The sequence below is a fragment of the Leptonychotes weddellii genome, chromosome 7, assembly GCF_054177405.1.
Source record: "Leptonychotes weddellii isolate Sample4059 chromosome 7, ASM5417740v2, whole genome shotgun sequence".
Lineage (NCBI taxonomy): Eukaryota > Metazoa > Chordata > Mammalia > Carnivora > Phocidae > Leptonychotes > Leptonychotes weddellii.
The window spans coordinates 30,387,293-30,401,857 of record NC_138375.1 but is presented as its reverse complement, the minus strand read 5'-3'; the positions used below and the strand labels follow the sequence as shown (position 1 = coordinate 30,401,857).

At 37.7% G+C, this 14,565-nt stretch overlaps 1 protein-coding gene across 3 annotated transcripts in view; it reads right to left on the bottom strand.

Moving 5' to 3' along the window:
- Positions 1-8,858, bottom strand: part of FBXO4 (F-box protein 4) — an 89,333-nt gene extending 80,475 nt beyond the window's left edge. Inside the window, exons 1-5 of one of the 3 annotated variants that reach the window (XM_081826076.1) lie at positions 8,156-8,858; positions 6,691-6,926; positions 4,100-4,320; positions 577-652; positions 294-469 (exon numbers count right to left, since the gene is read on the bottom strand). In XM_081826076.1, the coding sequence (XP_081682202.1) occupies positions 294-469; positions 577-652; positions 4,100-4,320; positions 6,691-6,926; positions 8,156-8,344 (898 nt within the window). In that variant the 5' untranslated portion in view covers positions 8,345-8,858. The remainder of the gene's footprint in view (positions 1-293; positions 470-576; positions 653-4,099; positions 4,321-6,690; positions 6,927-8,155) is intronic. The other 2 variants (XM_006736959.3, XM_081826075.1) reach the window with 2 other exon arrangements.
- Positions 8,859-14,565: the final 5,707 nt, after the last annotated feature.

Genomic DNA, 14,565 nt, shown 5'->3' with positions numbered 1-14,565 from the left:
GGGCGCCTGGGTGGCTCAGTCGGTTAAGCGACTGCCTTCGGCTCAGGTCATGATCCTGGAGTCCCGGGATCGAGTCCCGCATCGGGCTCCCTGCTCAGCGGGGAGTCTGCCTCTCCCTCTGACCCTCCTCCCTCTCGTGCTCTCTGTCTCTCATTCTCTCTCGCAAATAAATAAATAAAATCTTTAAAAAAAAAAAAAATTAACCGTCATGTTCTTAAGAAGCCACAGTAAAGCCTAAAATGTATTTTATTTGCTGTGCAAAAAAGTTCTCTTAAAAAGAAAATAATGCTTACTTTTATGAGCTTCAGCATTTGCAACATAGATGAATCCATCAACAACTTCACACACCTTCTGAATTTGTGGAATTACACTATACCGGCTTCCTTGTTGATCATCTCCTTCATTCTGTACACTGAACATCTTGTTAACTGCACTTGTATGCTCTTCTCTTGCTCTATCTCTTTCCTTTCTATAAGAAAAATGTAAATATAAAACATAAATACTAAGCAGACTCCACCCCCCCCAAAGTATCCAAGTCCTGATGCCCCAGGTAGGCCACCAAGTAGGCAGCCTTACCTGGTAGTTGAATATAATATCAGGATGTTGAATTTATGTTGGTTGCTCAACTGAAAACTGACTCCAGATCCAATACCTAGAGAAGAAAATTACAGTTATCAAAACAAGTCATTAATAAATATAGAAAAAGATCACATTGAAAAAAATTATCCAGTGCAAGAAAAAAAGAGCAACCAAAAAGTCCATGACAAATTATATATAGCTTTGGAATAAAATGAAATGTTTATGTTGAAGAAAAGGTGCTGTATGCAATTTCCATTTACATGGTAATAAAAATATGGACAAAGAATGAACTAATAGGCTTATAGCATTCCTTTCTGTATCATCATGTTAGCAGCTGCATCATTAACAGCAACTAATACTTATCAAGACTAAGACTCATTTTCCAACTTTTTTGTTTCTCATTAGTCATATACTCCATGTATACATTCAGTGAAATGGCTTTTTCTCCCTCTGAAAATGTTTTTAAATTGATGGGGAGTCACCAATGGCACTGTAGAAAATTGAAGAAATATTCAGATACTGAAATTTGAAATTAAACAGGTTATAATCTTGAATTTGCCACATTGCCATTTTTTGTGAGCCTCAGCTTTGACATCAAAATACAGAAATAATACTGGGTGCCTGGTGGCTCAGTCAGTTAAGCGTCCAATTCTTGATCAGCTCAGGTCATGATCTCAGGGTCGTGAGAATGAGCCCCCCATTGGGCTCCACACTTGGTGGGGAGTCTGCTGGAGATTATCTCCCTCTCCCTCCTCCGATGCCCCTCCCTCTACATGCTCTCTCTTGCTTTCAAATAAATAAATCTTTAAAAATATATATAGAAATAATACATACTTCTTAGAGATGTTGTAAGCATTAAATGAGATTACATATGTAAAATTCCTAGTAGAGTGACTGGTAAATAACGGGTACTAAATACTAGCTTCTTACTACTTTTATCTGAATTATTCAATATTGTTACTTGTCCTTCTTTCTTAACCTCTTCCCTTCTTTGGCTGTGTTAACACTCAGGCTGATTCTTCTCTTGCCTCATGAAAAGATCCTTCTTTCTCTCATGGCTATACTTCTTTTTGCTATATATATGCCCTTTTAGATCTGTCCACTTCTCTCCATCCTCAATCCCTCCTTTTAGTCTAAATTATCATACCCTCATCTGGACTTTTGCAGTCACGTCTAACCAGTCTCCTACATCCATTTTTGACCCCCACTGTCCATTCTTCTGACAGCAACTGGAGAGATGGCTTAACAATGCCTATTGCATTATTTCTCTTTCCTTCAAAACCATTGCTCTTCAAAAACAATATAATCTTACCTCTACTTTAGGACAACTCCACTTTTCGTATCTTTAATTCCTGTATCATGACCAATCCAGTTGTTTAAATTAACCTGTCTTGCCATCTTATGTCACCATTCCAGGTAACACATATACAGAAATCTTGGTGGCTGGGACTGCAAGCGTGACCCTAGTTCCCTGGCCACCAGATTTGGTGCACAAACTCCCCAAAGAGATCATAGAAACAAATTCTACTGTTATTTCTGATCTTTGTTTTCATCGGTTTAATTTCCAGAGATTACCTTCTCAACACATCTAACCTCAACCCAGTACGATCTCTATACTATTCTGTACCACATTGCCAACAACCCATCCCCCCATTCTTCCCTGATCTTGCAGGGTTTGATGCATAATTACATTGGCATTTGTAAACAATCATTTCTGCTGCTGTCTGGAGAATAAAACTGACATTTCATGATCAGCAAATTTCCCCATATCCCCAACCTCTTCTTTAGGTGTTCCACCTCATGGCCTTACCTGAACTGGCCTACCCTTAGGGGCTACTTCTCTTCCTCTACACCCTCAAGTAACAAAACTGCTTCTTCTCTCACATCTCAGGGTAAAGACGTGGGGTCAATGTTCTCTTTACTCCTCACTGCCATGTCCTGTTACTCACCACCCCTCTTCAAAACTCCATCTCTTTGAGATACAACATTCAGATGTAGTACCATCTCCCCTTCCTCAACCTCATCATTTATGAATCTCCTTTTGATAACCCCTTCCTCCAAACATTCACTGAAGATTTCAGCACCTCATGTGGAAGGTTCACAATATTCCTCTCCATCCTCAGAAACTTCCAAGTCCATGTGGACACCATATGATTCCCAAATCTTGATTTCTAACCCAGATCTTGCTCTTGAGTCATTTGTTCATTTATTCATCAAATCTATATTGAGTGCCTACTACATGCCTGACATCAAACACAGCTATGAACAAAGCTGGTAAGACTCCTGCCCTAATGGAGCTTCCATTCAAGTGGATTGCTTACAGCAGGCATCTCTGCTTATATCTCCCAGAGTTATCAAAGTCAGCATATTCTAAAGAGTAGCTGTCCTCCTCCCTATAAAGATCCCTCAAAAAACTTTCTCTTCCTCCTCCTTATCCTAGCGAATGGCACTATCATCCAATATGAAAACCACATCAGAAATAATGCTCATACATATTCAGTCAAGCCTATCCTTCATGTTTTCACAATATTACAGTGGTTTCTTAACGGGTCCCCATATTTTATAGCCTCTTCTAATCAATTTTCCACTCAGGAGCCAGATCTTTCTCAAATGCAATCTTGATCATCTCATTCCTCTGTTTAATATCTTTCAACAGCTCCCAAATGCTTAAGCATGGCATACACGTGTCTTCTCACCTAGCCCCACTCTAGACACATAGAACTACTTCAAATGTGTCATATGTATCCAGAGCTTTGTGCTTTTAGAAATGTAGTTCTCACTGCTCACAATACTTCTGTCCCTTTTTTTAATGGTCTATTTTAACTCATCCTAATGACTCAAATAAGGCATCATGTTCAACGAAGAACCTTCTTTGATCCTTATCTTTCTATCCGGGAGCTAATTACTCCATATTCTAATCACCTATATATTTATCTTTGTCCTTACCAAGACCAAGTATCTTCAGGGCAGACAAAAATTTTTGATGTTTGTTTTAAATAGCTACACCTCTAGCGTCTAATAGGTGCTCTCAATAAATGAATAAGCAAAGCATAAGCTAGATTATATTGTTACTTATTATATCTTCTGCTTGCCAACTAACTACATGATTACTGTTTTCATAGAAAGAGGAGGAAGGTGTTAATTTAGCTCTTTTTAAAAATTCCAAAATATATCAAAGTACTTTGCACATAGTAGATGCTGAATGGTTTTTGCTGTTAACATTCTTTTAAAATATGGTAAGTACTGTACAAACATCTTGATAACGTATAATTTACTTGCATATAATCTTATATTCTGGATTACACAAATTTGAGGAAATAAGAGGAAGCTCACTTCTCATAAAAAGTAAATCAACTCTTTCAGTCCATTGGGACCTAGGGAGGAGGGGCGCCTATTCACAAAATTACTCTATTTCATTACATCAAAGAGTTAATTAAAAATTAATTTCTTAAGATTTAACATTAGTGTCAAGCTCAAAGTGTTTTAACTATTATATACTACACACTAACATGAAAATTACCATCAATCTGCCTCTGAGGCAAACCAGCTGTTGGGCAAAGTTCCTCAGAAGACATCAAGCTCAACACCAAAGATGTATTCAGTTCTTCCAAACCTGGTCCAAACATAGCAAATCGTGGTTCATTCTGAATGATCAATGAGTGTAAAAATGATGTGACAGCTCCATACACAGGACGGCTAGATTTCAAGGATCTTCTTGTATATGGACAGCACATTTTATAGCTGTATAAAATTGTCACAATTAGAAAATTAACACAGAAAAAAACGTAGCCAGTTATTCATTCAACAATATATAGTTTATTGAGAACCTGCTAGACACAAGAGATACAATAATAGTTCCAATCCTCATGGAGGGAAGTGGAGAACAGACACATTATAATATGTATGCTGGATGCCATGACATGAAAAAGCAAAGGCACTCTGGGAGTAGAAGTGGTCCAAATGTTAAGGAAGTCCTCCCCAGGAAGTAGTTACATACTTTCTAATCTTGCATTTAGATTTTCTCATGGAACACTTGGTCTAACACTTGGTTCAGTCATAAAAACTCACTACATAGCACAGTGATTCTCAGTCTGGGGAGATTTTTGCCTCCCCATCCCAAGGGAGCATTTATTTGGCAATGTCTGCAGACATTTTTGTCATTATGACTGGGGGTCAATGTGTGGTGTGCTACTGGCATCTAGTGGACAGAGGTTAAGAATGCTGCTAAACATCCTACAGTGCGCAGGACAGTTGGGTCTAAACTACTTGGTCTAAAATGTTAATAGTGCCAAGACTGCACTAACCTATATGGATAGTTAGCATAAATGTCTCTAGAGGTAAAAAAAAAAAAAAAAGGATAGAAATTAGTAAGGCCACCAATATAACCAAATTTCTTAAGTACTCCTATTAACAGCCTCCAGTGTAACAGTTTAGTAAGTGTTAAACATACAGGGAGGCTCTAATGTTCCTTAAAGATAACCTAGCAAACTAAGAATCATGTGGAAAAAAAAAACACAGTTTCTTTCAATAGCTATAAATTTCTAAATTACCAATTCTACACGTTATCAAAAGTTAAAACACAGTACCCAAATCAAAATAAAACCTAAAGCCCTTTGACTAAATCAAGGTGGTTAAGACAATTACTAACCTAACAAGACAATGATCTTTATTTACGAAACTTATAATTCAAGAAGAAAAAAAAAATCAACTTTGAGGCTAGGTAGATCTGGCCACTTTGTTTATATGAGCCACTTATAGTATTAACTTAAGTTTTTTCATCTGCATTATTTGAGCAATAACAATTAACCCAGGGTTGAAAGATCAGAAATTAATTTATATGATTTAAGAAACAAAACAATGAACAAAGAAAAAAAAGACAAAAAAAGAAACTGGTGGTTGGCAGAGGGGAGGTTAGTAGGGGAGTGGGTGATATAAAAGGGGATTACACTTATCGTGATTAGCATTGAGAAATGCATAGAATTGTTCAATCATTATACTGTATATCTGAAACTAATAGAATACTGTATGTTAATTATACTTCAATAAAAAAATACTTTACATGATCACAAATGGTAGTTACTATGATTACTTCTATTCCTGGGGAAAAGTTGGTTCCACAGCATGATATACTTGATGCTATGGTTGTTTGTGGGACAATGTAGAAGTAACAACCAGCAAGGGAGAGTACAATAGCACTTACTGAAATTATATATAACATATCACATACATTTTAATCAAGCAGTCTCACAAGACTTGACATTTAGATTAGAATAAGGAAAGATCTGAATAACTCAAATAAAATATGAAAAAAAATCCTGTATCTAGATACTAAATCTAACAGAGTAAAACAATTCTTACCTAAAACGTAAATATTTTTTAAATTTTATTTACAATGCCTTAAATTTGGGGCCCTCAATAAAGTAGGTTATATCCAGATCCAATGGCATTATATATTTTTAAGGTGGCATGACAGGGTTCCAATCTGAACAGTCCCTTATAAGCTATATGACTTTAGGCAAATCCATAACCATTCTGAACCTCAATTCCACATCTAGAACACAAGAATAATACTTTCTTATTCAGTGATGGCTAAATAAGTAAACATACATAAAGCATCCCTCATAGAATCCAATACACTACAGTTGCTCAACAACATTAATTCTCTCAGCTACATGATATTTAAAAGTGTCAATGCTTTTGGGTGGTAACAAAATCTCATTTCCCAGAACCTTGAGAATGGTTTTCCTCCCTGCTAAAGAACTGGTCTCTCATCACTGATCATTCCTTTTTTGGATATGGAAAAGTATTCACTATTTAACAAAATGACAAGTGTTCTAAAGATGATGAAAGTTTTAAGAAATGTTTTACTTCTTGGCATATGAACTATCTACAATTATTCACATACTCTAGAGTCAGGCACCACAAGTAAATAACAAAATGTGAAAACTGAAAGGGTCGTATGAAGGAATTTAAATTAATCCCCAGCTTTTACAAACACAACCAAATTCCAAGAAATGAATTAGTGGCGGAGCCAAGACTAATTCAAACTATTGACTTGTAATACAGTCAAATTTAGTATCTTCTTTTTAATTCATAAAACTAGATACTTACACTGCCATGTAGTCAAAAAATGCACCATCAGTAACCTCAGATATAGGTTTTTTTAAGATTTCTAGATCTGGAAGAGACTTCCAGTCAACAGAAGACCAAGAAGGAAGATCCCGCAGCAGAAAATATCTCCACAAAATTGGATCTCGTACAGTTTCATTCCAATAATGGCTTGTACTTCCCAACTGACACAGATCATGAGGTGAAAGAAATGACAAAATATATAGCTGTACGTCAATCTGAAATAGAAACAACAAATAGGTAAAAGGGATGAAAAACTTATCTTAAAAATTGTTTTCTGATAATAAATTACAAACAAATATTTTATTGTACTAGGAATCCAAAGGTCAACTGGACAGTCCATCTTTTTAATAATTATATCATGAGGAATTACAAAATTAATAAAGAATTATTATAGATAACCAAAGATCAATGTAACAGTATTTTTAATAATTGAATCTATAATTCTTAAGTTATTTTCCTGCCATCAGAAGAGAAACATATCTGAACATTTAATTTGTTGACACACTGAAACAGTCATGAAAGACCAGTCATTGTTCTGGTATTTTTCAAGCCAAATAACCAGGTCCTTTAATTTCTCCTCATGTATTTTGCCACAACATATATCTTAACAAATCACTTAAGGAAACAATCTAGTCTTCAAAATAAAACCTTTATCAAATCATTTCTGATTTTGTCATTAGTTCTAATCAAAGAGTAAATCGGCCATCTGGGTTTCTCCATAAAATCTATATTTCAAAGAACTTCTCCAAAAGGAAGAACCTTGGAAGAACATTCTAAGCCTGCAGTTTTTAATTTCTGATGGACGTCAGAGGGAGGTGTCAACAGTCCAGCTGAGATACAGAATTTGTATAATTTCTAAGAACTTCTCCTCTCTCCCATTTTCCCATCTGCCTGAAAAGTTTAACAATAAATGATGTGTACAATTCTTGTGGCCTGTTGTAACTTGAGGCACTTCTTAGTCATTGTCAGTTAAGTGTGAGTTTTGTGACTTGAAATACGCACTAAGAGAATAGCCATGATTTCCTCGCAGTGTTTTGGTACATTGAACCTGAGATGAAAGGCGCTGAGCACACGGTCGCTGAAGGCTTTCCCAGCCTAACCAGAAAGTCTGCAATGGTCTCATTTCCTTAACCTGACGTTCGGGGTGTTCTAGGGCCAAAACTTGTTTTGGGGCGGGTAGAAGACCTGAGGGTGAGCTGGCCGGTTACCAGGGCGCCCCTGATGGTGCGTCGCGCTGCGACTTTCGGTCCGTCTGCGAGCACTAAAGGTCAACGCCTCGGCGTTTCTGGTCAACTGTTGTTCCCAGGTGACGACACTGCCCGGAATGGCCGCAGGACTGCGGCAGACACAGACTGGGCGCGCTGAGACCCTCAGAGGCCGCCGGTGCGGGGTGCCCCTCCCGGCGCGGCCCCTCGGTCCTCCGCAGCCGGTGGCCGCCACTCACCGGCAGCCGCGTCAGGGTACTAGCCTCCTCATCCGCCTCCTCTTGAGAGGCCCTCGGCGCTGCCCTCTCTTTGCCCACCGACTGCCAGAAGTTCCTCCAGCCGCTGAGGATGGCGGCCTCTAGCCGGCTCCAGTCGCTGTGGTGCGGCTGAGGGGAGCTGCCTCGGCTGAGCGGCTCGCTTCCCGCCATAGCCGCCGGCGCCTCACGTGACGCGCCGCAGGGTCGCGCGCGCTCCCGGCTCTCCGCCTCCCGCCCCGCGCCTCTCTCCTTCCACGTCTCCCCGCGCACAGCCTCGGGACCTGGAAGGGAACGGAGAGGTGGCCCAATCACGTGTGTTGTCTCCAACCGAGCTTGAAGCTCCCGCCAAGAAACTGCCCCATTCACTTCAGGCCTCAACCCCGCGAACCTCACCCGCTCACGTGAAATCTCTCGCCCCTTTATAAAATTTCGTTACTTCTCCCAAAGTCGTTCTGTCTGGGACCCATTTCCACTTCGTCTGGGCCTAGGTGGCCCCTACTTATTCGGTAGCTGGCCCTCTTCCGCTACCTTAGGCTTAATAGCCAGTTGCTTCCTTTCTCAGCACCGCTGTGCTGGGTGTGCAGTTTTTTGATTGTTTTTTAGTCTCCGATTTACTGTTTGTTTTCTTGGGAATTAGCAAAAATGGACCAGGGAGGTGGCCAGGGGCCCAATCACGAAGGACCTCATGCCAAGGTGAGGAGTCTATATTCCCTCTATAATTTTAGGTACATTTAAAAATTCCCGAACGTAGGCATCCCATAAAAGGGCAGCAAAATAGGGCTAGAATTAAGAGGAGAAACCAGATATGGTACAGCTGAAATCCTGCTAGTTTATTAATCTGTCGGAACAGTTATCCATTTTACTCACTTTGTCCAGCCTTATTTTGAAAAGGCTTTAAGAAACTATGCTATAGCCCACATTAAAAGATATTTAAAAACAAAAAATTGAGTAATGTAAAAGATCAAATTGGCTTTATTAAGCAATTCATAAATCTGGAAGCATCCGTCTCGCAAATGAAAAGGAGCTCCGTTGAGCTGCAGGACAAGAAAGATTTTTAAAGGTAGAGGGTCACCTGGGTAGCGCAATGGGTTAAGGTTCCTATTCCTGCCTTGGGCGGAGGTTGTGATCACAGTGTCCTGAACTCAGGATCAGTGTGAGAGTAGAGTCTGCTTGGGTTTCTTTCTCCTTCTCCCCCTGCCACACGCCCTCCCCCAAATAAATAAATCTTTTTTAAAAATTGAAAATAAAGGCAGAAAATGGGGGCACTTGGCTGATTCAGTTGGTGGAGCATGAGACTTTTGATCTCAGGGTTTTAAGTTCAGCCCCACATTGGGTGTAGATATTTCTTTAAAAAAATTAAATCTTTAAAGGCAGAAAGGAATGGGAAAAAAGGAAATTATTGGCAAAAAGTACACTATTGTAAACAAAGTCATCCTCCTAAGGGGAATGGGAGAGGTCTATCAGTAAATTTCCTCGTGCCTAACCAGGAATTCCATGTTGAAGGGTACTTTCTTGGGGTGCCTGGGTGGGTAGGTTGACTAAGCCTGGGACTTGATTTCAGCTCAGGTCTTGATCTCAGGGTCTTGGGGTTGGGCTCCATGCTGGGCATGGGGCCTACTTTAAAAAAAAAAAAAAAAGTTACTTTCCCGAGAGGGCTGAAACTGCAGTTAGGTTAGGTATGAAGTCTTGGGTTTGTTGAAGTGAGGCCCTTAAAATAAGTGATTCCATTTGGGGCCTGTAGTTTTCTTTTCAACAAAGGTAACCTATTATTTTGAACTGGGTATAGTCTCTACTGGTAAGACGGACACAAATACTTATTTAGTACTATGTGTCATTCATTTTCAAATAGATTACCTCAATATAATCCAAAGAATACTCTGCTCAAAAACTAGAGCTTTGTTCCTTAAAGGAATATTTCATTCTAAGGTTATAAAATTTTAAGTCTCTAGGATTATTCAATAAAGAGCAAGACAGCATTATTGGTTATACCATGCAACAAGAAAAATACATTCAAAATAATCCAGTGGCTTTAAAATTCCATTCTTGAGAATGGACATAATAGATCTCTACATAATCTGGTTTAAACTCATTGTCAACCAGTAGTTGCTTACAATATCCAGAACCTGCAATTATCCTTTCTTTTTGTGAAGATATTAAATATGGAAATTCTAAATTTCACACTCAACCTCTGTCCATAGTTTTATTATCTCATTTAGTCCCTCTTTAGTTTAGTTGACTCTTAGTCAAAACAGTCTCTCACAGATAACCCAAATCACCTGTTGAAAAATTAATCCCCCATTTTTAGTCTTCAAGACTAAAGGATCAGCAACTTCATAAAGCTTCATAAAGCTATTACTGTCTATAAGGATCATGATAGGCTACAGGGAACATATATGTAAGTTGTGTGTATGCATATAAATACATAATTATATTTAACATATATACACATCTCACACACACTGTCCCTTCATATATATTAAGCAGAGTGCTTAATGCTTAATAGTGAACACAGTACTTACTGGCTTGAATCTATACTTCATAAGTATCTGGGGATCTAAATGTCAAATAACAGAAATCCAATAAAGCCTGACACTGAGGTTCCATGAGATCTGAATTTAAAATTTCGTTATTTTTCTTGCATGCTGTTGCTAATGGCCAATACCTAATCCAACTGAAGCTTACTTCTGTGAGGCTGTTCAGACAAGAAAAAGAATCACGAATTAATTAACCATATGGCATTTCTTCTCCCTCTCTAGGAGCAAGAAAGAAATAGCACAAGAAAAAAATGTGTTTCAATTCAAGTATAAAGTACTGAAATGGTTCTCAGCTTTTACAAAGAAGTGTGAACATTTATAAATGTATGAGTTGTAATTTTTTTATTATGAAAATTTTTAATATGTATAGGAGAGTTAATAATGTAACGGAATCCCAGGTATCCACTAGTTCATTCAAGTTACCAATTTCTCAGTCTTGTTCCATCACCATCTCTACCTAATACACACATCCACATTGTCACTCAATTATTCTGGCTGATGAGTAATATTTTTCAGCATGATGAACTGATATAAAGAACTAGACTTAAGGAAAATAATAACTCTTTTGAGCTCTTAGGATGTGCTAAGCATCCCAAGAATTAATTCAATTGAATTAAGCAGTTTGAACATTAATTCATTTAATCGTCAATAACCTGTGAGGTAGGTACTATTATTATTCCTTTGTTAAATAATAGGATATTAAGGTACAGAAAGGTTAAATAATTTATGTGGAGTCACACAGCTAGGAAGATGACAGGGCTAGTATTCAACCTCAGATCTCTGGTTCCAGAGCCCATATTCCTAACCACTATACTACCCTGTCTGAAAGTTATTAGAACCATAAGAAATAATATTCAGATGTCAGTAGTAAACTGAGACAATTAAGGTTTTCATTCTGATACAACACTCAGATATAAAAGAAAATGAACAAGATATAAATATGGGATTATGGTTTTATTAAAAAAAAAATTTTATATGCTCCAAAACATTTTACTTGGAAATCTTCACTAGAAGTAGGAAAAGGAAAAACAGTAAAGAACACCAGGATGAATACATAACACATACTTTAATTGTGGATACATTAAATGTATTTTAATATAATACTTCCAATAACATATTATCTCATACTGTGTTAAAAATAATACAAGGAAGTGACACTAGAGAACTACAGAATCCTGGATTCTGTTGCAGATAAGGTATTCTTATTAGAATCAGAAATGGAGCCCTGGAAGATGGCAAGAGAAAAGTGACAAGCAATCCAAAACTAGGATGTCATCCAGTTGTGGGTTTTTAAAAATGCCATTAAAGTAAATCTGAGAATACCATCAGACACAGTTCTCACATTAAGGAACATCACAGAATTCACAGTGGGAGTGTAAAAGTTGGAATGTAATTTTATTGCAGGGTTTTAGCCATAATTCTCACCTCACTCTACTGTATGCAAAGGAATGAGGGAAAGTCTTGTCATGATTTACACCTTAATCAACATCACACAATTCACAGTAGCCAGAAACCCTATAAATGCCACAAAGCAGATAGGCCTTTAAGTTTCAAAGCCTACTTAACATTAAAAAAAAAAAGAAAAAATCGCATTGGGAAAGAACCACACAAATGTAAGAATTATGAAAAAATCCTTTAACAGAGTTTAAGTTTTCGTAACCACTGAAGAACTCAATGTAGAGAAACCCCCAGTGTAATAAACACAGCAAGGCCTTTAGGTTATCACTCACTCATGAGTAAAGCCCACACTGCAGAAAAGACCTTAAATGTAATCAAAGTAAAAGGTCTTAAGTAATGACTCATTCCTTAATTCTGTATCAGAACTTCCATAAGAAAGAAACTTTATGAATGTACTGAATGTGCAAGGCATTTAACCAAATGGATAAAATTTGAAAACACTAATGCCTGCCCAACTGCCATAAATAAAATAGCACTACTTTCCAGATTATAACAAGCACTTTACCCTGCTTTATTCTTTATAGCGCTAACCACTTAATACACTATAAATTTATTTTTTTTAAATGGGGTAACTTCCTCCACAAGAATATAAACTCCAAAAAATGGTGTTTTACAAAGCTTTATCATCGCTTCTCGGCCTTTTGGCTAAGATCAAGTGTACAAAGCTATATCATCAATGCCTAAGATGAAACCTGGCATGTAGTAGGCACATAATAATTGTTAATGAGGGAATTATACTGCTTTCCTTATGTAGAGTATTTGTTATCTTGAAGACACTTCATTCTAAATGAAATAGAATTTACATAGGCTTTAACACATACATAAAAAAAATCTGTTGTTCCATGTTTTGTAATACACCAGAGTAAAGATCATTATAACTGTTATGGTCTACAAATTACTCTCCAATTGTGTGGGGGATGGAAAAGTACAAAAAGCACCCAGTAGCACCCTCAGAACTATACCAAACAGTGAGGGACCCAAGTAGTTCACAAGGGTCATGAAGGCAAAACGGAAGTTCCCATTTCTGAAGAGAAAGTTATGGTTTTCTCAGGTTCCAAATCTATATAATACTTAACTCCTCTGAGGAGTAATTCCTTATTTGCCTTGTCTACCACTGGTATAGAGGGCATGGCAGTTTGGAATCCAATAGGAGCAACCCTTTTGTGCAGAGTTCTGCACTTAAGAACCATGTCTCTTATTAAAATTTAAAAAAAAAATTACTAAGGGCTTATTATTTATTAAGCACAATGTATAAAGATAAATTTTTTTTTAAATATGGAGTTCACCAACTCATAAAGAACCATAAAGCAGTGTTACCTGTTTGATAACATGAGAGGGAAGATTAAGGGAGCAGAAGCAAAGGAACATCTAACTTTGAGTGGAAAGGGCTGGAAAAAGCCTTAGGGATACAGTGTCACTGGAGCTGAGTCCCAAAGAATAAGTAGGTATTCACTTGGCCACAAAGAAGGGCAGAAGTAATGAGATCTTCAAAGACTACTGAGGGGAAAAAACACATAGCATGTCAGGAAAGGAACCAAAGTACTAATTGATCATGATGCTCCAAAAGGGGTGGGGGAGGGCAGTCTGTGGTTCTAAAACCATACTAAAAATTATTTAAATCTTTATACTTAGAAAACACAAAAGGTATGTTTATAGTAAAACTTGTTAAAAAGCTATGTTAAATAAAAATCTTAGTTGTGTAAGGTTAAGCAAGGAGACAGGGGGAGAGATAGGGAGAGATTTTCCTTATACCAAGAGGCTCTATCAGAATGTTTATCAAAAAGGAGCCTGGGTTTTTAATGTTTGAGGAACACTAGACTAGAACATGATTACATAGGATGCATTGCAGAGATAAAACAGGGAAGGTAGACAGAAACTAGATTATGGCACTCTTTGTTGCCCTGCACTGTGAAAGATCAAAACAACCAAAACATGAACCAAAAAAAGATTTTAGATGAAAGATAAGGGTTAGTTATTTGGACATATTGAATTTAAAATTACTAAAATTATCTAAGTGAAGACATTTAATAGGCAGTTAGAAAGAAGGCTCAGAGAGCAGAAGCTGGGATTCAAGTTGCAAGGCTAGAAGTCAGCTTAACATTATAGGTGTCAGAAGCAGCCATGGCTATGAATGACATCACCTAAGAGTAAATAAAAAAAGAGAGAGAGAGAAAGAAAGAAGAAAGGAAAAGGGGGAGAAGAGGATAAAGAGAAGGATAGACCTCCAGGGAAGAATAACACCTAAAAGGTAGGCAGAAAAAAAAAGAAGCCCCAGGGGAAATGAGGAAAGGCAGAGACTGGCTTTCAACAGGCAACCTCTTTCGTTCTAAAAATGGGGAAAATGTGCACCCCGATGTTTATAGCAGCAATGTCCACAATAGCCAAACTGTGGAAAGAGCC